General features: G+C 41.2%; 1 protein-coding gene across 4 annotated transcripts in view; it reads left to right on the top strand.

The window, feature by feature from the left end:
- The window catches only part of LOC147017950 (TNFAIP3-interacting protein 1-like), a 69,728-nt gene that overhangs the window by 8,083 nt on the left and 34,618 nt on the right, over nt 1-27,027 (top strand). For 3 of the 4 annotated variants that reach the window (XM_085897096.1, XM_085897095.1, XM_085897094.1), the window contains exons 2-9: nt 10,883-11,073; nt 13,916-14,005; nt 14,353-14,496; nt 14,762-14,847; nt 15,248-15,520; nt 15,805-15,902; nt 17,087-17,213; nt 17,813-17,905. In XM_085897096.1, the coding sequence (XP_085753222.1) occupies nt 10,968-11,073; nt 13,916-14,005; nt 14,353-14,496; nt 14,762-14,847; nt 15,248-15,520; nt 15,805-15,902; nt 17,087-17,213; nt 17,813-17,905 (1,017 nt within the window). In that variant the 5' untranslated portion in view covers nt 10,883-10,967. The remainder of the gene's footprint in view (nt 1-10,882; nt 11,074-13,915; nt 14,006-14,352; nt 14,497-14,761; nt 14,848-15,247; nt 15,521-15,804; nt 15,903-17,086; nt 17,214-17,812; nt 17,906-27,027) is intronic. The other variant, XM_085897097.1, reaches the window with a different exon arrangement.

The following is a 27,027-nucleotide window of genomic DNA, read 5'->3' as shown; positions in this document are numbered from 1 at the left end:
GGGGTCTTAAGGGTCTTGGGGGGGTTTTAAGGGTCTTCAAAGGTCGAAGGGGTCTCAGTGGACTAAAGGGTCAAAAGGGTCCATTTTTCAGAGAAACACCATGTGTTTGAAAGGTTCTTCTTCTTCTTCTTAATTTTTTACTGATGGACTGAGGAAATGATCAAATATTGAAACAGCTTCACTGCTTAAAAATGGAGAAAAATTAATAATGGCATCAAAGAAGTGGGTAAATAAATAATGTTGACAAATGTTAGTTTGAAGATGAATAATCGATTTTCATGTGGTTCTTTTTTTTTAATAATAATAATAATTATTATTATTATTATTATTACGTTGTTAAGCTAAACTCGGTGTCAGATGGACTGAGGTGTCAGAGTGGCATTCCAGTGCCCCTTTGGTTATAGCAGTCACGTCGGCCGATGGGCCCAAATGCACTGAGCCAGCTCAAGGGCCGAGTCGCACCTTCACCGAGCTCAATTCGGTTTGTCCGAGATCGATCGAGGGACATGCTGGATTCCTCCTCCCAGCGAGACACTCAAAATGGCAACTTAGAGTGGTTCATCTCACTTGATCGGGAGAGATCTGGTGATGGGGGAGCTAATAGTCCTGCTAAATAGGAGAAAGATTTATGCAAGAACAAATATAGGGAAGAACAAAAGATTGAGGAAGTCACTGTCATTCTGTTTATGGATACAGAATGGACCTTGGTCTGTTATTGAGGGGGAAAAAACTCCAGAGATTTATCCAGGAACATTCCCTTCAGTCTACAGTATGTCTCGTTGGGGCATACTATGGTATTACATAGGCAAAATGAGCTCAAGCAGGTTGTTGTGGCGCTTGACCAGCTTCTAGGATGGCTGGAGTAGAATCAAATTATCAGAAAAGTAGAACATGGAATGGACTCTGCTCCCTATATGATGACCATGGTGAACAAGCCCTGGCAGGTTCATTAATCTTAGGCTCTAGGCTGCAACCCAGAGGTCTTGTCACACACCCGCAAGGAGATGTGTTTAGTCTCGCTGAAATTTGGAGCCTCTTTCGTCTCGCTGAACATTGTAAAAGGTGTTCGTTGTTGCTTTATATCTCCACAATCTCGCCCATCACATTCACACGGAGATAATCTCCCTGGCCCCTCCCCTGTCATTGAAGTCCAAGTTATATGTACTTGTTCACAGCATTACACCATTTGGGGGGAGGTTGCATGTGGCAAAGGGGGGAGCTAGGGTTGTTCTTTCCTCCCTTGCTAATTCATCACAGCAAAATTGAGCAAACATGAAGATCTCTTCTTTAGAGCACTTTCTGTGCAATGCGGGGCCAAATGTAAGCAAAGTTCGGCATCCTGAATGTAACGTTCCAAAATGACCAGCATGAGAAACATGAAGACACTTCTGTGCACACACTAAATCAAAATTTTACAATACAAACATGATAATGTCTGGCCATGATTTAATGCTTACAATCCATGTGGGAAATGAATTCGTGAGACGAAACTTTGAGCATTCAGGGATGCTTATCGTGGCAGTGGCCATGTGGTTGAGAAAAAAAGGAGAGGTCAGCTTGGACTTTCCCCGTAGGGTGCTCCCTCTGTGAATCACTTAACGTAATAACGGGCATTGTACCGTCTATCATGGGATCCGGAACCTTGTCAAGCCAACTGTGCATGAGAAAAGCTTCTGCTGCTATATGCATGTTATGCCAATTTGACCAAAATTCACCAGATTGGACTGTGAATGGAGATGCAGCCACAAAGGATGCCATTCCTAAATCCCTCACAGGAGTTTTATGGATAAAAAATGTAGTTGCTAATTCCAGCACAAAACTATCAGTCTGCATTGGTGGCACAAGTGAATGACAAGTTAACAACATAATGGTTCGAGTTATCCACCATGAAGGATCACAAGGTGATGACGTTTCGGGCTTTACCATTCATCAGAGAAAAAGGTTTAGGGACAGTCTGGTCCTCGATTTTGTGTTTGTCTTTCGACTTACTATCAAAACTAATTGACCTCTAAGAGTGACCAAAATGAACCAGCCTCGTTTGTACATTCATAATGTTCAAAAACCATCAATTACTGTTTTTGAACGTAACGAATATAACATGCTCGCTGGTATCACTATTGGCTCACATGGTGGGGTGAGGTGGGGTACAGGACATAATGTCATATTGACACACAAGGTGTTGCTCGCTGTTGGTTTCTGGAATGGGAAAAGGGTTGTGGACATAATGTTGACATGTAAGGTGTTGCCGTTGGTTCATATATGTCGGGAGGTGGTACGTGATGTTATATTTGGCACGCTAGGTGGCGCTGTTTGTTCATATAAGAAGGGGGGAGGGTAAAGGATGTGCTAGAGGTTGCTGTTTGCTTTCTGGTTTTAGCAATGAGGAGTCAAGAGCGGTATGGCAAGTCTGCTCTGTCCTGGATCAGATGTTAAACCTGCTCTCCTGTAGCCTACTTCATGTTACTTTAATGCTGGCTTCCATGCCAGTCATGGACAGGTAACAGGCTGCAATTAGCAGTCCTGTACTGACACCCCTTTAAAACAATTTTAATATTTCTGAAACTTTTCTCTTAAACTCCTCGACCAGGGACGATAAAAACCCATTCCATTACCCTGAGCACACAAAGCAAAGTGAAAAGCAGGGTTAACGAATTGGTTCACTTCTGTCTGTCTGCCCTGTCTTCAAACGTCAGTTTGTGATCAGGGAACAACACAATTTCAATTGAATGTTATATTTTGAACACAAATCGGACCATGTATCGGAAAACAAACCTGCCGTGTAATAATACTTTGGCTCTGAATTTGTCCAGACTTCAGCTCTCGGAAGAAAAGATCGAAATACCAGGAGTGAAGACACGACGTGTGATCTTCCAAGGAGTCAACCTTTTCCCACTCCTGTTTTGCCTGGCTCTCGATCCCCAAAATAACCTCATTAATGAGCAAGGACATGGATACACCCTAACATCCAATAAAATAATATCCAAAGAAACAAGAAAAGATGACACATCGTCTGTTACATGGATGATTTTAAACTCTTTGCATCGAAGGACAAAAAATTGGCAAAACAACTGAAATTGGTGAAACAGTACTCCGACGACATCAAAATAGAATTTGGCCTCAATAAATGTGCCAAGTGCATATTCATACAAGGCAGGCCAACAAAAATGGACAACATAAAAATCGACCGAAATACGACAATGCAGGAGCTCGGCAATGAAGCATCTTGCAAATACCGTGGAGTTGAAGAGGGCCACCAAACATGTCATAAAAAATGCGCAAAACAATTACCAACGAATACCTGTAGAGAACGGGGCTGATCCTGAAAACATACCTCTCCCCAAGGAATAAAACCACAGCCATAAACCAACTCGCAGTACCAGAGTTCCAATGGAGCTGTGGAATAGTAAACTGGCCACAAGCGGAAATCAGAAAACTAGATATTTGAAGAAGGAAACTCCTCACTATCCACAAAACGTTCTACAAAAATCAATGCATTCTGAGAAGGTACCTGTCGAGGAAAGGAGGTGGCAGCCTCATGGAACTCAATCAAGTGCACAGAGCGACGACCGTAGGATTAGCAGAGTACGTGAAAAGTTCAACGGACTACCAAATACAATGTGTCCAAGCATGAACACAACAAACCAGAAACGGCATCTCTCACTCGCCTTCCAAAAAACTTCCAAAAACAGGTGCGAATATAAGATGTCATACACCAAACCGAAACAGAAACAAATACAGCCCCAACAATTGCAAAAAAGACAAAAGATAAAAAACAACAAGACGAAATTCCAACAGATATATAGTGACAACTGAGAGAAAGACAAAAGAGCAGGGCACTATAAAAAAGAGTTGGACAGATTGGGGATAGACAAGGAAGGATCACTGGAATGGCTAAGAAGAGGTCAGCTCAATTGGGACAGATAACAAATCATGACAATTTCCCAAGACCAAGGACAGAACACAAATGGCTTTTAAAAATGGCAGGACTGAGCCAATTAGACAAGTGTAGATTTTGCAAGGAAGAAATAGAAAGCATGAGCCACCTCCTATTGGGATGTAAAAAGCTCATGTCAGAGCAGCTGTACACACAAAGGCACAACAAGGTATGTAGAGTAATGCACTGGTACACCTGCAGAAATTTCAATATCCCAGTTCCACAAAACTCATAGAAACACAAAACAAAAGCAATCAATGAAAACAAGGACATAATGCTCACTTACGACCAGATGATCCCATCCAGCGTCAACATAGAAAACAAAGCACTGTGACTGGACAGTGTTAAGATACAACAAGGAAAAGAAGGCATTGCTCATTGAGGTTTTAGTACCCAATGATCTTGGTCGAAACAATCCTGAAAAGAGCCCTCGGAACAATACTCTGAGAAACAACACAACTTAGCATGGATACTTCGAGTCCTGGGAGAACTCTGTTGCACCTTCTGAAACCTGAATTATGGAGATAACCAACGACACACATCCACCTCTAGAGTCTGACTTGTGATTGAAAATAAGTTGTATTGTATTCTGAAATATATATATATATATATATATATATATATATATATATATATATATATATATATATATATATATATATATATATATATATATATATATATATATATATATATATACATACATACATACATACATACATACATACATGCATATCACGAGTAGAGTTACCCACACCTTGTGTGGAAGGAATTTGGAGTTGAGAAAAACAGAGCCAGGTACAATGTACAGTATAATCAGCCCATGCTCACAAAGCGAAAAGCAGGGTTCAGAGATTGGTCCCATTTGTGCACACGCACATACGTACATATGTACATACATGCGTGCATTTATGAGTTTTGTAATTCCTTTTTCTCTGGAACCGCTTGTTGGATTGACAAGAATTTTTCACCATTGGTGCGACTATCCATTTAGAATATTATGATGTCATAGGTCATGTGGTGTGGCAGCCATGTTGGAAAAAAAGGAGAAACGTTGGACCTCTGTATCTCAAACCGCTCCATAGACAAAAATAAGACTTGACACCTGTCAAGTTCTCCCCATGCAGAATAAGTGTGGTTTTTTAAATGATGTTTTAAGTGTCTTCATTATGACGTCATAATTGCATACATAGAATGCTGCATCCGATCAGTATGAAAATATTTGAGGGTCATCTAGGGAGGGTCAACAGAAAACAGGTCATCTCGGGAGGGTCTAAATTGGTCAACAGAAAATAAATTTTTAAGACATCATCTATCAATCATGTGGTTTGGCAGCCATATTAAAAAAATTAAAACCTTCAAAAATCTCAAACGGCTGAACAGAAACTTTACAGGTATGACTGCCTATCCATGAGGAACAAAAAATTCCCCACCTATGATGCCATAGGTCACTTGGTTTGGCAGCCATATTGGATTTACCCTAAAACTTTTTAAAATCGTCTTCTCCAGAACGACTGGACAGATCGAAGGGAAACTTCACAAATATGTTCCACAAACCTTGGGGATACCAGGGTGTTCATGAATAATTGATAGGTCACATGGTTTGGCAGGCATATTGGGTTGAAGGAAAATATTTTTTTTAATTTCCTCTCCTGAAGCACTGCATCAATTGATGTGAAACTTCAAAATTATGATCTCGTCATGATGGGGAATACAGTTTTGCTTTAAATTTCATCCTGACTGTACACATTTCTTTGCCAGTCAGAATTTTTTTTTTTTTGAATCTGCATTCTTTTCTTGTTTTTTTTTTTGAACAAGGGTCACTTGGCTGTGCCTGGATGGGTTTGAGAGTAGAGGAGTAGCAATTGTAACCCAAGTCCGATCCAGGTTCCACCTGATGACTTCATCTTTGTTTTTTGCTTGTTCGGGTTCCCTCTGATGACACCAATGCAGTACCTATTTCATTTGGTCTTCCATTTGCTTTGAATTTAAGGGGTTTTTTTTAATAAATACTTGCCGCCAGAACAGTAGGTTCACACCAAGTCCTTCTAAAGACTGTGTGGGGTAAGTATTCCATGAATACCATCTAGTTCCAAGTAATTAATCATGTATAATTTAGCAGGCAATACGATAATAATAATAACGTCATGATTAATACAATATATATATATATATATATATATATATATATATATATATATATATATATATATATATATATATATACATATTTAACATAAAATAACAGGCAAAACTGTCAATAATATGATACAATCAGGCAATACTACACAATAATGTCCACTGCAGTGCCTCTGGATAGACAACATTTCGAGTCTGGTTGTTGGGTGCCAGAATTGTGAGCTGAACAACAGAGATAAGATGTTTTGTAATATTGCCTACCACCAGGTGGTGCTATATGATACACATTTACATCGAGAGAATTGGGGTCTTCCCCCCACCCTGAACCCCCTACCCTGTAGGTTTGAAAATGTTTTCTTGCATCTCCATTTGCCAAGATTATTCCAATTGTATGCAATACGATAGGATTATTACTGGTGGGGCTGATTCTATCAATGGACAGACAGACACAACTTTACATATATTTTCATGTAATAAATCCCTTTCCCCACTGATCTTTGCACTATTTCATCTGATTTACTTGAAATTTGAACAGGATTTGCATATTAGGTCAATTAATTCAACCACTTATTACTTTTGAGGTTAACTTGGGTCAAAAGGTCAACATAGGCCATAAGATCAACCCAACATCAGCCAAATTTTTTAATTGCTTCTAAAATTGTCAATTTTCATCCAATTGACTTGACATTTGAAGACCATTTGCATATCAGGTCGTTGACCTCAACCACCTATTAATCTTGAGGCAAACTTAGGCCAAAATGTCAACATCAGCCAAAACATCAACAAAGGCCATATTTATAAAATTGTCAATTTTCATCCGATTGACTTGAAATTTAAACAGGATTTTCACATCATCTCACTGAATACAACCACCAATTATTTTTGAGGTCAGCACATGCCAAAAGGTCAACATAGGCCAAAAGTCACCAACTTAGGATCACTTTCTAAAATCCTCATTTTGCATATGGTTCACTTGAAATTTGAACATGATTTGCATATCAGGTTAATTAAATAATTAATTAAACCACCAATTTTTTTTTAGGGCTAGAAGTCGACACAGGTATAATTTCTAAAATTGATAGATAGGGCCAAAAACTATATACAGTGTATATATATATATATATATATATATATATATATATATATATATATATATATATATATATATATATATATATAATCATATCTCAAAAAGTTCTGGATGAGTTATGACAAAGCAAGGGGATGTAAGTTGGTTAGGTAACAAGAACAAGCGGATTCAATTTTTGTTCGGATCCAGCCCATCAGTGGGATACAAAACATGAACTGTTCAACCTGGCAGAGGTATGCGCTCTAGCGAGTGCTATTCTACTTGTGTTGTTTTGCCAAGTGTCACTGTATGAGTGATTTTTAATTTGTTTGTTTGTGCACACAGAACATGAGTTTTTTTTCTCTGCATCCACTTGCTGGATCGAGACAAAATTGTCACCAGAAGTGCGACTACTCATGCAGCATGTTTTAATGATCATGATGATGTCTCGGTCACGTGGTGTGGCAGCCATGTTTGAAAAATGGAAAAGATTTGGACCTCGGTATCTCCAAAACTGCATCAAGGACAAAATTGAAACTCTTTCCTTAGAAAGTACTCCACATGGGGAATAAGTGTAATTTTTACCCTCGCTGAAGGAGATGGTATTGAGTTTGGGTCCATTTGTTATCTTGCCAAAACGAAGTTTTTGCAAGATATGTTGGTCAGCTTGTATGTTATTTTTTATTTTTTATTATCTTGCCAAAACGAAGTTTTTGTAAGATATGTTAGTCAGCTTGTATGTTTTTTATTTTGTTTTTTTTTGTTTGTTTGTTTCTTTGTCTGTAATCACGTATAAAAAATTCTGCAGAGCAGTTATCATTGGAAATTTTTGTAACTTCGCATATCAGAGGCCTATAGAGGTCCCTTTCAGTGCACAAAATTTTGAAGGTCAAGGTCAAAGTTCAAGGTCACTTTGTCGCAAATCAGGGGAGTCGACGAAACCCTTACTTTTTGAGTAATTTTGATCGGATCGTCTTCAAACTTCATGGAAATATAGTTCATGGTCTGGCGCTCAGCTGATTAATTTTTGGTGGCGATTGGCCTTGACCTTCATGGTTAGCACCGAAGGTCAAACATATTTGACCCCAAGGTCAAATTTTCAAGTTTTAGGAACCATATCGTGTAGTACCTCAAATTGAACACCTCGATGAGTGCTTTCTAGATATGTCAAGCTTGAGACATTATGACGTCATTTGGTGACGTTATGAGGCAAACGCATATTTTTCATGGTTACTCTGTAGAACGATTCTCATCGGAATCTCTCGTGGGCAGATATTCCTCAAGGAGTCGCTCCTGGTGGATAGTAGCTCTGTTCACCTCGGTGTGACCTTAAATAAGTCACATGTGGTCACCTTTTGGCAAGATACGGGTCACCCTACGGGTGACATTGGTTTATTTGTTTGTTTGTTTGTTTTGTTTGTCTGCACAGAACTTTTGTGTTTTTCTCCACAACTGTTCGTTGGATCGAGACGAAATTTTCACCACAGGTGCAAATATTCATGTAGAATGTCTTAATGATAATTAGGACGCCATAGGTCATGTGGTGTGGCAGCCATGTTGGGAAAACGGGAAAAAATGGACCTCTGTATAACTGAAACTGCACCAAGGATAAAATTGAAACTTCGCACACAATAAGTATTCCTCATGGGGAAGAGTGACATTTTTGCATGACATCATCGGTGCCTGAGTTATGACGTCATAATTTCATATGGAGAACTACATTTGATCAGTATGAAATTTTTAAGATCCTCATGGAGGATCTCCATCGAAACTTCCTGAAACTTGGCGTATAACAGTATGTAAAAATACCCTGCGCAGACAGTAACAATCTCCGATTTAGAAAATTCCTCCGAGAAAAAAAAGTTATGACGTCAAAATATCTCCGCTGATGGAAATCGCCTAAAAAATTATCTCCAAAACTAGGCAAGCTTTTTGAATTCTGTTTGCAGAAATCGAACAGAGCATTAGCAGAGATGAATTCCCGCACATATGATACATCACTATGACATCATATCAATTTTTATGACGTCATTCCTATCTTTTGACATTTATTGTTTCACAACCCAGAGTTTTCATCGGACTTTACTGAAACTTGCCATGTATATGCAGAAATCCCACGCGCAGGCAGTAACCATCTCTGATTTTGGAAATTTTTCCTAGAAAAAAAGTTAACATCATAATATCACCGCTAATGGAAATCGCCGATACCATTATCTCCGAAACTAGTTTGTTTCACAGCCTACAATTTTCATCGAAACTTCCTGAAACTTGGCATATATATGTAAAAAATACCCTGCACAGACAGTAACCATCTCCAATTTTGAAAATTCCTCCTAGAATAAAAAGTTATGACGTCAAAATATCTCCGCTAATGGAAATCGCCAAAAAAATTATCTCCGAAACTCGGCAAGCTTTTTGAATTCTGTTTGCAGGAATCGAACAGGGCATTAGCAGAGATGAATTACCGCACTTATGATACATCACTATGACGTCATATCAATTTTTATGACGTCATTCCTATTTTTTGACATTTTTTGTTTCACAACCCAGAGTTTTCATCGGATTTTCGTGAAACTTGCCATGTATATGCAGAAATCCCACGCGCAGGCAGTAACCATCTCCGAGTTTGGAAATTTTTCCTAGAAAAAAAGTTAACATCATAATATCGCCGCTAATGGAAATCGCCTATACCATTATCTCCGAAACTAGTTTGTTTCACAGCCTACAGTTTTCATCGAAACTTCCTGAAACTTGGCATATATATGTATAAATACCCTGCGCAAACAGTAACCATCTCCAATTTTGAAAATTCCTCCTAGAAAAAAAAGTTATGATGTCAAAATATCTCCGTTAATGGAAATCGCCTAAAAAATTATCTCCGAAACTCGGCAAGCTTTTTGAATTTTGTTTGCTGGAATCGAACGGGGCATGAGCACAGATAATTTATCGCAAACCTGATACATCACAATGACGTCCTATTCGTTTTTATGACGTCATCATGAAGAGGACGAGGATCTTAGCTCATTTGAGCTTGTTACTTTGCTTTTCATCCTAATTCCTCAAGATCCACAAACATGCAAACCCCTCCCCAAAATGCACTGTGGAGGGTCTATAGATAAACATGGCATAAGTCCACAGATAAGCCTCCTTCTGACACCCCGTTTATTTATTATTTATCTTTCTTTCCCTCTTCCTCAGACTCTGTGGCCGCTGCAACCACAATAAATTAATTTGGGGAAGTTGTCACAGGAGGATCGAGTAAAACTGAAAAGGATGACTTGAAAAGCATTGCATGCATGGAAACCGCCATGTTGTTAAGCGGTGCCAAGCGCTCCGTTCCGTTGGAGTGCTCGCCTGAGAGCTTGTTTAAATCAAGTTCACCGCTTGGCATGCGTTAAGGAAGCCACTTGCTAACGGAACACACCCCATTGGTGGATGTCGTCACGTGACCTCCACAAAGTTCCGCTGTCAAGGTCCTGACAGTGTAGTAAGCGGAAGTGCGTTCCGATTGGGAATTTTTTTTTTCCCCCTTGCATCGATTCGTTGTAAAATCACCATATTTTGGGGGGGTATTTGTCAAAGTACAGTGCGGAGAAAATGTGAGAGATTACTCAGCTTTTCGTTTCGTTCTTGTCGTAGAAATGCTTTTAAAGCGGAGATTACTCATTTCTTTCTTCCTGAGGAAAACCCCAAACGGGTTGTTGTTGTTGTTGTTGTTTGGGATTTTTTTTTTTTTCCAGGAGGAAGCTTGTTCATCGTTATACGGAAACGTCAATGCTCAGTTTGAGAAGAGTTTGTCCGTAACGTCGGCCTTGCTTCGGATAAATGTCTTCGGCCGTTCTGCTGGAGTCGTGTGCTGGCGAGTTCGGGACGGGGAAGCCTCCGGACACGAGTTCTGCTTGTGATTCGGCCCAAGACGCCGACATTCGAGGTGCGTCTTCCTGTCCGAGTACGGAGGCTTCGGGGCCTTGTTTGATAATTCGGCGGAGAGTTGCTCGGTGAGCTGCGGTCGGCCTGGAGAGAGGGAGAGGGGTATTTTGTGTGAGTGGAGCTCCGATCTGATTTACCGACACAACGTTGTTTTGGTTCAAGCACAAGTTGGGTATAAATGGTCCCGCCGTGAAATGTAGAACATGTCGTTCTTTTTCCGTGTTCTTCACCGCTTTGTCCTTATTAACCACTGATGGTCACTCGTCCGACGTTGTGGTTTCCCAGTGGTTCACCAGCGTTGGCAACTCAGCGGTGAAACCTTTGGTAGTTTCCCATTCCCAAGCTGTTGGTGTGTGTGTGTGTGTGTGTGTGTGTGTGTGTGTGTGTGTGTGTGTGTGTGTGTGTGTGTGTGTGTGTGTGTGTGTGTGTGTGTGTGTGTGTGTGTGTGTGTGTGTGTGTGTGTGTGTGTGTGTGTGTGTGTGTGTGACTCTGACTCTTACTCTGACTCTGACTCTGACTCTGTCTCTGACTCTGACTCCGACTCTGACTCTGACTCTGACTCTGACTCTGACTCTGACTCTGTGTGTGTATGTATGTATATATATATATATATATATATATATATATATATATATATATATATATATATATATATATATATATATATATACATATGTGTGTGTGTGTGAGACTCTGACTGTGTGTGTGTGTGTGTGTATATATATTTGTGTGTGACTCTGACTGTATATATATATATATATATATATATATATACATATATATATATATATATATATATATATATATATATATATATATATATATATATATATATATATATATATATATATATATATATATATATATATATTGTTGCGGATTCGCGCCCGCCGGCGTGCGAACGGCCACGTAACTCGAATCGCGGCACGTCGCCCACCGGACGGACAATCCAGTCGTGACCCTCTCGGACTAACGCCGGGAACCAGTCACGGGTGGACCTTTCGGCCTCACCACGATCGTGCCAATCGGCCCCCCGCGTGGGATAGGGTTGCTCGCCAAATTCGACCTACCTAAGTACCCACACGGAGGGTAGACCGGGCGATCGCACCTCGCCGCAGGTCGACTTCGGACACGGGCCACTTTAAGCGACCCGTTCCGTACTATCGGGATAACCGAGCGGTGTTATCGTTGGCCTCGACGGTTCGATTAATTATCGGGCGTATTCAGCCCACTACCAACCCTTTACGTGAAGTAAGATGGAGATTCAATGAAAGAAAAGACAAAGCGAAACGGGAAAACAGTTCAAGATAATTCACATTTATTCCGCGACGAACGGAAAGCACACATATACAATTACACCAAAAGCACATGGAAAAGAAGAAGAAACACAATATTACACAAAAAGCAAATATAAAAGAAGAAGACAATGCAGAGCTATCCGACTACCGAGCACACGGCAACACTTATACAATTTTACTTCACAGACGGCGCCGACAACACATATACCCAAAGCAAAAGAAAAGGACCACCCTCAAGGATGAGGCGGCCCTGGGGCCGAGACCGCGTCAGGCCTACCCGTCTGATGATGAGACGCAAAGTGGCGGTGTCGCCCCAACTCCGCGGGCCTCACGGACAGTGTCTGGTAGGGGGTGGGAAAGGGGCCCCTTTGTCACACTATCTCAGCGCGGGGGGAAACAGGAGGGGGTTGTTGATGCTCGGGGGAAAGGAGGATATCACCCTGTCTTGGGTCCCGCGACGAGCGTCTCCACCACGGCCTCGGTCGCGCCGCCGGCCTCTCCCTCCGCAGCTCCCCGACTCCGACGCGAGCACCCCCCTCAACCGCCTTCGCCGCCGCCGCCTCTCCACAGCTTCGTCCGATCGCCCTCTCCGTCTCCTCTCTTGACTCGTCCCAACTCTTCACTGGCTCAGCGAACTCCCAACTGCGAACTCTTGACTTCTCCCCTCCGAACTGCTCTGTTTGGCGAGCGCGGCCGTTTATATCCCCCGTGGCTTCGCTCCTTCACCTTTGACCCTTTACCTCCGACCCTTCACCTCTAACTGGCTCCCCATTGGACCGAGGAAAAGTGGGCGTGAATGCTTTTTGATCCATGAATTTGCATATAGCGACCGCTCTCCAACGCCCTGGAGGCGGGGCCAAATCGCCCCACGCTCACCGATAGGACGGAACAGAAGTGGGCGTGAGTCGTTTTTGATCCGTTTTCCTCGGAAAGTCTGTGATGTTTCTGAACACGCTGCTCGGTGCGCGCCCTGCACGAGTCCAGTATCGGTGCCCACAAGTGGCGCAAGAATGGTGGCGATGCGATGGTGGCGAGTTGTGACGGTAAAGGTCGTGGCTGTTGTTGTGAAGTGGCGTTGCGGTTGGTGGTTGCTGTGTGATGGCTGTTGAGACGTGTTTGGTGGTCGTAGTAATGGCGGCTGGTCCAAAATAAAGATAGTTAAAGAAAAACGGCTATCTAAAAGGGTCGCAGCCCGCATGAATGACATTTATTCCCTCCAAACAACGGGTTTGGGCCTAACTACACATATACTTACAGAGATATCTCACTTAAGGGACCTGAATGGTGGTTTGTGAATTTCGTCAACCACAACAATATATATATATATATATATATATATATATATATATATATATATATATATATATATATATATATATATATATATATATATATATATGTGACACTGACTGTGTGTGTGTGTGTGTGTACACGCGTGTCCATGCCAAAACAGCATTTTGCATTGTGAAATGTTCGGTCTTCATTGTTGCATTTTCGTAATTTTTTTCCCCTCTGTTGTTTTTTTATTTATTTATTAAATAATAGATTTGCCATGGCCTCATGTGTTGCGTTACGAAAAGCTGCTGAGTGAAAATAAAGATCTGAAGCAAAAGCTCACATGTTGCACCAACTTGGGTAAGCCGGTTATTTATCAAAAATACGTCCACCTTTTATTTGTCTACCTTCTACCTTTTATGATGAATCAAATATGAATACTGTGTTTGATGCCTGTTTGTTTTTAAAATGAAACTCGATTGAGGTTCAATAAAATAAATTTGGAATCTTGGCCATTCAGGAGAACGATTCCCACACCTTCCTCAAACCCTTATTGAGAAAGCCTTTCAGAAGCTTCCACTTCCTCATTTGTTTTCGATTTGCTTTTGATTTATTCAAGCCAAAGTGAAGTTATGTGAGTTATCCAAGTAGTGGCATTCAGAGCTCGCCTTCATTGCATCATTTGGGATTTAAAATTTTTTTTTAAGGAACCTTTCTTGGTGAATCTCAAGTGGAGGTGTCGAAACTGCAGAAGTTAGTGGAGAACCTCAAGCAAGAAAATGCTCGTCTAAAGACACCTCCTTGTGACGAGCCCCCCCAGCAGAATCGAGAATCTATTTGTGCCACTACGGGTTAGTGCTGAAACACCGTCGCTGCTTTGTGGACATTCCTGCGGCCCGTCACCCGTCACCCGTTTAACCACCTGCTTCCTGTTTCATTGCTGGGAAGGAGGAAAAAGCCCCAAACCGAATGAGATTGTTTCCCCAGGACGTTGAATCATTGCACTAACTTGGTTAAAGTTGACTCGCTGAAAATTTCCTGGGGGATTGTCATCTTTTTGTCATTTGCTATGATGTATGTGATGAGTAATAATTGCACACCACCCGTATTGGCCAGACTCGTTTGTTTTCGAGGGCAACAAGTCAGAAGAGCAACTGGAGCCTCATAAGTTTGAAAAGAAGACTTTGCTACCTCAAAGCATGGTGTGTGTTGCCTTTTTAATTTGTTCTTTTTCTTCTTGTATTCGACTTTAATAATGCTGGGATATTTGGTTTCCACATGAATGTCGGCCTGAGTCATTGTCACACCGTGATTTTTATCTGTGGAGTGTACCATTTGTTGTTTTATGAAGGGTGACTTACCCGTTAAATTTGTGAATAGCCAGGGAATCGTTAGGCCAGTCACTGTTACCCTGAGTTTCTCGAGTCGATGGCCTGCCAGCACGTACGGTCTTTGTGGATGTGGTTCAGCGATTTGAGATTCCTTTGCCTTGGTCGGTACCTTACCGTTTGATAGCTTGACCCCCCCTCCCTCCCCACAAATGCAGTTCCTCATGCCGACCATCTTACTTTCTCCATTTCTGGTGACCTCACACCCTGACAGATACTACAGCAGTTGTTTGATGACATATCCATGGATGGTGGGAACCTAATGCAGCAGATGCAACGTGTTGAGGATTCTCTGAGCCACTGTGCTACGCAATTTAAAAAAGCATCTCCCAATACAGCTGGAGCCACATTCGCAACGGGATCCACAGAGGGAAGCCAAGGGCTAGTTCAGCATGATATCCTTACTCGATTCGGCATCCTGGCTATGGAATTCCATCGTCTTGCGAGCAGCGTGCACAAGAGTGAAGAACGAACTGCTGGCTTGCAGGTCAGCCCAATCATTAAGCTTTCCTGGTCTTCCTCTACATGCATCGGTTAAACTGTTGTTTTGAGTGAAATTGCCGTCGTTTAATGTAGCACAATTACTCCCTCCTGTGTGAGGAATGATCCTTCATTGGAACCGTACCATTCCATTTGATTGATATGTGAATAATTGAGGGGTAGGTTTCATTCGAGCGTCGATGGACCGGTTGTGAACAAACAACAATGATTCCTTTCAATGCTTCTTGATCTCCAACCACCTTTTATCTCTATCTCCACGGTGTCATACAGACCCTTTGCGAGCGATTAGTGAAAGAAAATGGAGAGCTGAGAGAGAGACTCGAAAAAGGGATGGTCCCACAAGTTTGTGGAAAAGCCCCGCAGACAAGGTGAGTAGGTTGTGGAGGGATTTCGGTCGAGATGAGTGGAACGACAAAATATTTATGCTTTCTCAGTTGAATGTCGTGACTGATTAGGATAGTGCGAGGTTGTTGCATGATCCGACCAGTTCTTTCTGGATTCTGGTGCAGTTTCCTATTTTTATTTATTATTGTGTTATTTCTCCAAAATTAGCTTTAAAGAGTGGATCTGGGTGTCCGACCAGTCGTTAACATTTGACGAAAACATTTCCGCACAAACGACCCGACCGATATGGACCAAATTTGATTCAATGCATTAGGACAATAAGGTCTCATGGGGTTGTGTTCCCCATCTGAATCCACCCCTATAAGAGGCTGAAAAGGGGGGTTTGACGTCAAATTCAGGTAATTTATTTTTTAAATCTCATCAACTGACATCCAGATGCAGATCAAACTCTTCCGTGAAACGTCAGGACCATGCCGTTAACTTAAGGTGTGCTCCCCATCCGAGGATCGGCACACACAGCGAGGACCGTACCACATCAGGAAGGGAAGGAGGGGGGCATGCCGCCTTCCCTCAAATGCCTCATTTTCACCCTGCCTTTTGGGGAAATAACCGTCAATTTCCCTGCAGGGATATTGTTACCTCCGCCACCGAAGGTCAAGGAGGTTATGTTTTCACCCCTTTCCGTCCGTCCGTCTGTCTGTCTGTCTGTCTGTCTGTCTTTGTTTGTCTGTGTGCAGGATATCTCAAAAAGTTGTGGAAGCATCCGGATGAAAGGACATGTTCGGTGTGTGACAAGGACGAACTGATTCGGTTTTGCTGAAGATCCGGATCCGGATCCGGCAACTATAACTTTTAAAGTGATTCTTCACCATTGAGAGATCGGGCCAAAAATGATATGTAGCACGATATCTCAAAAAGTTGTGGACAGATTCGGATGAAACTTGGACATGGGTGTGTGGCATGGACGAATTGATTCGATTTTGGTGAAGATCTGAATCCAGATCTGGATACGATAATTATTTAATTTTTCAAGTGATTCTTCACCATTGAGAGATTGGGCCAAAAACGATACATACCATGATATTTCAAAAATGTAATGGGATCAGTTCTCATGGATCAGGCATTGCGTGGCGGAGGTATGCGCTCTACCGAGTGCCCTTCTCGTTTGTTTTGTTTTGTTTTGTTATTTATGTCATTGTCACTGCAGGCAAGCATCAGAAGACTGCAGACAAGGTTGGCAGAGTCACACAGACAGAAAGGAGGATAAGGTTGATCCAGCAGACTTTGGGTTCAACAATCGGCCAGAAATGAAGGGTGCCATTGGGTTTGTAAAGGTACATAGCTCATCAGCCTTGATCGTTGCACTGCGAGATGATGAATGGCCATAGTCTGCAAATTGCATTTTGTTTGTTGACTGCTTTTCTTTACAAGTTTTGGACTTTCTCGTGTTGTTTTTCTAAACTTAATTTCCACACAAAAGTGCTGCTGTGATTCCCCCACCTCTCCCTCAGCTGTTTGTGCTTTGTTTCCCCACATGATTTTCCTTGTTGAACCATCAACCCACCCCTTGCTCGGTGATAGTAGAGAGGCTTGGAAACCCCCCTTGACGTTTCATTTGATTCCATTTATCACTGTTTTGCTTTTGATCACATGAAAGAGTGTCATTTGAGTAATTTCCACGTTTACAAACTTTTTTTCAGTAAGCTATGAATCATGTTGTCCATTAATTCACAGTGCCATTGACATTATCAGAGTGATAACATGAGGGGGAAGTGGAGGGGACGTTGGGGATGAGACCTGCAGCAGCCTTGTGTGTTTGTGGCAAAGCCTTGTTTTCATGTGAATAATTGTCTGCAGTTCCTGGTTGGAACTGGAGTCTCTTGGTTTGATTTATTTTTAATATATATATATATATTTTTTCTTTTTTTTTCAGGTCATGGACAAACAGATGCACAAGGAGCACACAGAAGAATCCTTGAAGTTAGTTTGTCAGAAAGTTAAAACTTTGGAAAAGCAGCGGAAAGAGGTACAGATTACTTGTGCATTGCAGTCCGAAGGGCAATATTCCCATTTTATTTTTTAACCTGCATCTCAGCTCTGTCTATCAATTCAGTTGTTTGTTTTAGTTTTTTTTTAACCTCGATATCTATATACCAGTATATTGTTGAAATATATATATATATATATATATATATATATATATATATATATATATATTTATTTTTTTTAACGCAACTTACAAAAATACACAATGGTCCATTGTTCCATTTCATATATGATGTGCACCTCATTGACACACGGTAATTTTTCAAGGTATTCCCACATGGGCCCCCCCCCCAAATCACGGTTATTTTACTTCCAACTTCAACTTGTATTAAAAGTTATTTTGATTTAAAGCGAGATCAGTGTTGGTAATTGGCACAGGTCGAGAATCGAGATCCATCGCTATCGCCATACCGGTATGACTATAGTGGAACGCTGTACCAGAATGATCATACCGGTATCGCAGATCACTGACTCGGCACAGGACTGGTACGTCTTGACTTCATACGTTTCACTGTTCCAGGTGTAGCCGAGTCCATCAGAGCTTTTTACCCCTCAGCCTGAATTGGCTAAGGAGTATCGTCATCATAGGCATTGTCCGGGCGTCCGTCAACTTTTGGTTTCCGTCAATTTCGAGGAGAACGCCTTGTCCGATTAAATCCATTTTTGCAGGGTATGTTGGGGTTGAGTAGAGGAAGGTTCCTTTCGAAAATGGGCGCGCTGCGATTTTCAATGTGGCCTCCATGGCAGCCATCTTGAAATTGGTTTCTGTCGATTTTGAGGAGAACACCTTATCCGATTTAAATCCATTTTTGCAGTGTGTGTGTTGGGGCTGGGTAGCGGAAGGTTCCTTACGATAATCAGTGCGATGCGATATCCAATATGACGGCTCGGGCAGCCATCTTGAATTTGGTTTCCGGACAATAACTTGAGAACAGCTTGACAGATTGATTTTATTTTCATGGGGATATAATGGGGATGGTTCGAGGAAGGTTCCTTTCGATTTTCAGCACAATCCGATATCCAATATGGCGGCTAGGGCAACCATCTTGAATTTGGTTTCCGGACAATAACTTGAGAATGGCTTCACACTGATTTTATTCTGGCGAGGTATAATGGGGTTGAGTAGAGGAAGGTTCCTTTCCAAAATGGGCATGCTGCGATTTTCACTCTGGCCGCCACGGCAGCCATCTTGAAATTTGTTTCCGTCAATTTCGAGGAGAACGCCTTGTCCGATTAAATCCATTTTTGCTGGGTGTGTTGGGGTTGGATAGAGGAAGGTTCCTTTTGAAAATGGGCGAGCTGCGATTTTCAATATGGCCACCATCTTGAAATTAGTTTGCGTCAAGGGGCTGAGGGGTTACGCCCGCTTTGCGGTGCTATTTTTTTTAAATCATGTAGTCCATGTACGGTTTTAATGATTGTAAACACCTTTCTTCGATTTGTTCATGTTTGGTATATATCTACCCAATGATCATGGTTTATTGGGGAGTTTTGCAGGAAATAATTGAAGAAAAGATATTATTTTAATTCCATGATGATTTGCACATGCTGTGGGATCCATTGTATATCCTTCACGTAATGAGTTAATGGGGTAATTAATTTGGGTCATTGTACTGAGGAAACCGAGTTAATCGAGTAATTACTCTTCTGAGTGGTGGTGGTTGTTGGGGAGGGAGAATTGGTGGGGGGGGGTGAGGTTGTTTCAGATGTGTAATGAACAGGGGGGTTTGAAGGGGATGGTGTGAAGTGGAGCTTGGGAGGGGGATGGACGACGAGAGGGGCTTGAGATGGAGAAACGAACCTATGGATTCATGTGAGGGAAGTTTCCCATGGGAGTTACAGCATTTGAAAGGCAAAAAGGGCAGGATAATGAGGAATGAAGAGTTTGTGAGTTACTTGTTGTAAGGTAAATGGTGAGGGATTGGCGATGGATGTGATGCTGGAGTTAAAGAAGGGTTAAAAGATGGATTGATGTCTGGAGGGATTAAAGAGTGATTGAAATATGGATTATTCGACGAAAAGACATATAATAAGTTGGAGAGTCGAGACTTGGGGGACCGGGGACATTACTCGGGGAATGAAACGTGCTCAATTCAACGCCATTTCCCTTCCCCATCCCTCTAAATACCATGCGGGAACTGGAAGTCTATTTTACTTGAAGATGTGTCTTATTCTGGGAATGGGAACTCACTCATAGTTCATTCCGGTATCGTCATCGGAAATCACTGACTCGGCACAGTGTTTCTAAAACACACCCGATTCATCATCGATATATATATATATATATATATATATATATATATATATATATATATATATATATATATATATATATATATATATATATATATATATATATATATATGTATATATATACACACACACATGTGTGTGCAGCACCGGTCTGAAGTTTTAGAACATCCCCATTTTTCCCATTTTTACTGACATTTAAGCAGTTTAATGTTTCAATGTACTCTGAAATTAAAGCATAGAACAAATAAACAATTGCAGATAAAAAATTAAATCATGGAATCGTTTTGTTTAACAAAATTTAATCTCAATATTTGACTCATCAAAGTAGCCACCTTTTGCAGATATAACAGCCGAACATACTCGTGGCATTCTTTCTACAATGAAAATCAAATATTGTTCTGAAAGTTCTTCCCAACACTGTTGCAGAAGTTCCCACAAATGTATTGCCCTTGTAGGTTGCTTTGCTTTCACCCTTCTGTCCAGTTCATCCCAAACCAGCTTGATGGGATTCAGTCTGGAGACTGTGCTGGCCATTCCATGATTTGCAGCCTACCGTCTTGTTGTTTTCTTCTAAGGTAGTTCTGACATAGCCTGGAGGTATGTTTTGGGTCGCTATCTTGCTGTAGGATGACCCCTAACCGACTGGGTGTAGACCAGAGGGTATTGCATGGCACTGCGAAATGCTGCGGTCGCCCTTTTTTGGTTCAGGGTGCCAGTCACTCTGTGCAAGTCGCTGACTCTGCATCCAGCAAAAGAGCCCCAGGTCATCACGCTTCCTCCTCCCTGTTTGACAGTTGGTGTCACACACTGAGGAACCGTCCTTTCGCCTACTCGACGTCATACAAAAACCCTGATTGATGAACCGAAGATTTCAAATTTTGATTCATCGGTCCATAGGACCTTCTTCCAATTTTCAGTAGTGCACTGGTGGTGCTTCATGGTTCAGGCAAGCCTCTTTTTCTTATTTTGCCATCTTAGTAATGGCTTTCTTCGGTCGATGAGTTGGTTCGGTGATGAGAACAAGCCGATTTAGATTTTGGTTTAGGTACGGATTCAGATCTGACCTATCAATGGGATACAAAATTTAAACTGTTCAGCATGGCGGAGGTATGTGCTCCACCGAGTGCCGTTCCGTTCCGCAAAGTTGTCACTCTGAGTGATTTTTTTTTTTTTTCATTTGTTTGTTTGTTTGTTTGTGACCCCACTCCTCTGAGCTCCTCAGGTTGATCGCTATGAAATTTTATAGGATCACATTGTTTACCACGGTGCACCTAAATCGGGGCTTTAAAGAGTCTTTTTCTCTCAATTCGTAAATTATAAACACACGAGCTGCCACCTGTCACCATCTCAGCAAAGGAAGATCCATATATACAGTGCTTCATAAAAAGTTCATCTTCTTTTGGATTTCAACCCGGATACCAATATATTTGGTGAGGTGGTAACCTCCGATCATCAAATGTGAAAATTAATTGTCAATTAAGACCTTACCATGATTGGTAAAATTGGCAAAGGAGGAGTCACGTGACCTCTCAAATGGGTGAATCATTCAAAAACCGAACATCGTACAAATACAATTCACAGATCGATTTTTAAAGGTAATTTTTCTGCTCATCGAAAAAAGTTACTCTCAAGGGTAAAAAGAGTTTGTGGAAAAAAAAATATAAAAGAAAGGTTCCCATCTTGGTTCATTTCACCAAATATACACCTCAAATATACATACATCATATAATTTAAAAGAACCAAGGTAACATCGTGATTTGAGTTTTGATCGTAGATGTTTGATTAATTTCATTGCAGATGTTTCACCTCAAATGAGAAATTTTTTGGAGTGTGTATTATTAGTAGAAACGGGAATTCAGTAACAACATATCGTCGTGTGTGGAGTTTGCAACAATGGCAACCATTCATTTAACTTTTAAATGTTTTCTGGTCACAATCACAGAAATATTCAATCGCAGGTGATATATATTTCATTTCTTACAATGTTATCCATATGTTCGACTTCTTAACAATATCTTATCTGAGGGGTCGTTCAAAAATTACTTACCTAATGCGTCGCGGTTGGAGTTTGGAGTTTGGTGGGGGTGGGTGTATGTCCAAACGTTGGTGAGTTTTACACTTGCAGGGGGTTGGGAGGTATTTCCAGAGTCATTATGTAACTACCTTTTACGTTACATATTAAAGTCATCTATAAAAGGACGTTTTGGACGTTTCCGGGGGAGCTTTCCCATAACCTTGAATGAGGTTTTGATAGAGCTTTTCTCTGTTGGTCATGGCTTTGCCAAGAGATGTCATTGAAGTTCGTCGATAGAAAAAGAAAAAAAACTGATGCCGCCTCCATAAGAGGAAGAAGGGTTGCAACAGGAAAATAGGTTGTCCATCCCTATAAAACTGAAATGTTTTTATCCCCCGCCACGTGGCGGAAGGGGGATATTGTTGTCACCCAGGGCGTCCGGCTGTCTGTCCGTCCGTCCGAGCGTCAACATTTATAGCTGTGAGTGCGATAACTCATAAACTGTTCGCCATATCGATTTGAAATTGGGTCACACGTACCACCTGAAAAGGAAGAACCCTATTGATTTTGGGCATGGCCGGATCCAAGATGGCCGACTGGGGCGGCCATCTTGAAAAAAAGTTTTTTGTAAACTGTGGTCTAATATTCAGAAAACTCGTGTCCACTTGTCTCTTCAAAATTCCCAAACATAAATGCTTTATACCTACTGTATTTGCAAGCAAATAACCTGTGGGTTACACGTTAAATTGGTTCCAAAAGTTCCAACTGCAGGGTATACGTACACGTTTGCGGGTTATACGGTATCTCACCATATGGCATGTGACATAACCACAGGGGGCCAAGTTCAATTTATCAAGAAGATACAAAAAGAGGTCTTTTTAAAAAATAATTTCAAGTTTAATTGCATTATCTTTTAATTGCAGTTCTTTCGCATATTTTACTTACATGCACACACACACAATTACAAAGCTATTTCAGGTACTGGTAAGTCGTCTTCCATAAAGCGCACAAAGTCCTCGTTTTCTGTGTCACTGTGAAACAGCTGAAGCAGCTCAGTCGGCAAGTGTGGGATGTCTTCAGTTAAGTTTTTTTTGAAGAGCGCTTGTAAAGTGGCTTAAGCACTCAAGCAAGCAATACATTCAAAACTGTTGATAAGGAATGGCTGGCTTTCAAGTGCTGGCTAGCTGATTGGTAATTCACTCCCCAGATCTGTCACAATCAATGTCTTCATCACTCTCGTCCTATTCTTCTCCAAAAATCTGCCCACTGTTTCGACAACTTTCAGTTTGAGTTTGGCCATGAAACTTTTATCTCTTCTCTTATTTGTACTGACAGCAGACATTGTATGACAGGGACTTGTAATGGTATGGACAATTTTGTGGAATGATATAAAATTCAACAGCCTGTGGGGTATTTAAACATTTCTAAAGGATGAGCAGTGTGGTTTCCATTCACATCAATACCGTAAACCATGCTGGTTTTTAAAACATTGGTACAGTAAACTTTAATTATTATAACAGCCCTTTCTCAAGATAATTTTAATGTCATTTGGTTATTTACCGCAGTTGTATTTGAAAAGAGTTGTTTGTTGGCCTTTGACCACAAAGCCATATCGGTTGTTGGAAATATGGAGATCGCGTATCTCACGGTCAAATAGAAGGGAAAGCTGGCTTACGGGGCATACCCATGTAAGGATTATGTGTCTGAAAAAAAAATTCCCCAAGTTTCCACGAGTGGGTACTTGGGAGCGGGTTATTTGCATGAAAATACAGTGTTACTATTTTTCATCAAAGAACATCAGATTGGAATTTAAATAAAAAAGTTAAAATAAAGTACCTGAATGAGTAATTGTTATTTGTACAGTTTGACTCATGCTTGGGTCATCTGGTGGCATAAATTGCATGTCGTCCGTGATTGGTCAAAAACTACCTTTGAGTGCGATTTTATGTCTCTGCAGCCAAAGACGGCAGACATTATGTTTTCGGGTTGTGCATCAGTAGCAGGTTTTCGTTACTGCGATAACTTGTGAACTGTTGAAGGGGTTTTGATCAAACTTCGTGCAACTATGCAGTATGATGCAAAGATGAACTGATTTGATTTTGGGTTCAAGAGGTCAGACGTCATATGCCCTTTGAAAACAATTTTACAGGTCATAACTCAAGTTCGAATTATCTGATGTTTTCTCTTCTACCCCTCTCTTTTCTCTCTTGCACTCTATTTTTCTCTCTCATACGATCTCCATTTTTAGGTCATCTCTACATCTCAGTAGAGATGACCTAATAAAGCCAGTCTCGAAGTCTGTCCGTACGTCCGTCCATCCGTCCGCAATCAAACCGAGTGGAGACAAATAACCAATAGTGGAATGGATAGAGGTCGATGAGACATGCACAACGATATAACTTTCGAGGTCAACGTCACGAGGCTGTCAAAGTTGCGAAAATCGTCGATTTCAAATCATATCTCCTCCCTCATTTATCAAGAGAGATCAAATGTTATTAGTGATTCAGATACTATGGACTATTATCTAGAACAACACGAGCAATTTTTTTGAAATATGCTCTCGTTCTGATTTTATAGTTTTTATCCGCCTCAACACGGTCTCCCGCGCTGATTTTAACTTCAAATTCAATGATGCTTCCACCTTTCGCACTGCATAAGGTTGATCGACACTGAAATAAAGCGAATTTGACATGAAATTCACCTTTAATGAGGGAAATGCATCGAATGCGTTGCGTGGGGTGGGTGTGGGTGCCGAGATGCCGCGGATTCTGGCAGGCACGGGATGAAGCCGAGAATTGTCTCCTCGAGGGAATGCTTACTGTTGGGGTCTGGGAGATTAATGTTTACATTTTTGAGAGTTTTAGAACACGCTTTACAGGTCTCTGTAAAAATTCCGGTGCAAAAGAGACGTTTTGTGATTGTATAAAAAATATTTCATCCGCCGCGTCACGGCTCGTCACGTGACACCACGCGCGAGAACAGACGCGTCGTTGAGTCACGTAAAGGTTTTGCATGTGCGCGCTGACATCATCGCACTCCTCTACTCTGTGGCCGAGATACGACTTGATCGACACTGAAATAAAGCGAATTCGACCTGAAATTCACCTTTCGATTATCGATGCCCCTAATTTGATTTTGCTTCTGTCGACCTCTGGCAGAGATGACCGGCACTCCCGCTCGGGGGTATTTTTTCATGTGACCTTTAATTGAGATCGAACACGGGCAGACAGAGGCGTATTCGTTGACTCGTTACGTCAAGTTATATTTTATAATTGTTCTTGTATTGTATAAAAAAATTGGCCCCAAAAGGTGTGTAAACTTTTGATATATCATGAGGGGGAGAGGGGTGGGTCGATGCCACATGACTGCATGGCCATGTGCATTCTGATTCCTGCTTGGTGTTATGAAACACAAATTATTTGCATTTTGGCTTCAAGATGTGTTGCAGAGCCTTATGTAGCCTGTTGTAGTTTCAATAAATAAATAAATTTCTGCTTCTGCTGGCAAATCAGTTCATCTTTGCATAATACTGTATATTTATACCAAGTTTGGTCAAAATCCCATCACTGGTTCACATGTTAGCACGGTAACACAATTTTTAACCTAACACGACCTCTGACCTTTGACCCCCAAAATCTAATCAGTTCATCTTATCGGAGGCATTATGTTTTCAAATTGTCCGTGAGTCCGTCTGTGGTCGGTTTTCGTTTCCACGATAACTTGAGAACGACTGAAGGAATCGAAGTCAAACTTGGTACAAGTATGTATAATGATGTAAAGATGAACTGATTTGATTTTGGGGTCAAAGGTGAGAGGTCATCATGTTACCGTGCTGGCATTCAACGTCAAAGAGTGCCATTCTCATTGTGTTTTGTACTCTGCCCAGGGGGCAGGACCAGAAATGGCACTGCTCTTACACCTTTGTGCCATGTGATCATAACTACCAAGTTTAAATTTCTGCACAATCATTTAGGAGCAGATGGTGTTATAAACTAAAAAAAAATTTAACTCAAAATTTGAGTGTCATTCCTGGTGGAACTTTATGCATCTTTCAACTTTGCTTCGGGTGGGGAGCATGGGGATTTGCAATGGTACGCCATCGACTTCGCTCTAGTTATACATTAACAATAATTTTGCACGTTTCCGATTGTATCTTATTCGTATTACTTTTTTGAATGTCCCTTGTAATTTTAAGCTGTATATGCACAATCAAGTGAGATTTTTCTCAGTTGGTTTGAACATCGGCCAAGGATGTAGAACGCCGGGTTCTGGAATGTTGAACGAACGAAAGTATTTCAACATCTGTTTGATGTTGTTGGGAATTGGCGGTTGAGTCAGGAATTTAGAAGGGTCAAACTCAGAATCACTGATATCTTTCTCTTGATCGTCCTTTTCTCCATCCTCATGAATAGGAAGTGTAGCCTGAAGGTCATGCGATCTTGATGTTGACACGGACTGAAATTTATGACAATTTGCTTGAAATATTGTACAGTTCACATCCTCAACACCTAAGTGAAAAACCAGATCGTTTGTCTTGTACATGGAAGATGGGTTTGTAATGTTCATTGCTCTCGTGCATTAATGAAGGATAGCACTGACCTTGCACAGAATCTGTTGTACAATGATTAATGAATGACCACCCATCACTTCTTCACTCGCAAAAGATAAATTGTGCTTCTCTATAAATTATCTTGATGTGGCATTTCTGTATGCGTATCGAGTTTGCCACGTGCATGTTGGGAATGTTAACGTCTGCGCACAAATCGGCTTGCACCTGGATAAAAAATTGAACATGATGGGACCAGCGAAATGCACGTCGACGACTTTATATTCGC

Source organism: Eptatretus burgeri, chromosome 10 (assembly GCF_056783735.1).
Source record: "Eptatretus burgeri isolate ZD-2024b chromosome 10, Ebu_testis_v1, whole genome shotgun sequence".
NCBI classification, from domain to species: Eukaryota; Metazoa; Chordata; class Myxini; order Myxiniformes; family Myxinidae; genus Eptatretus; species Eptatretus burgeri.
This window is presented reverse-complemented; position numbering and strand designations above follow the sequence as displayed.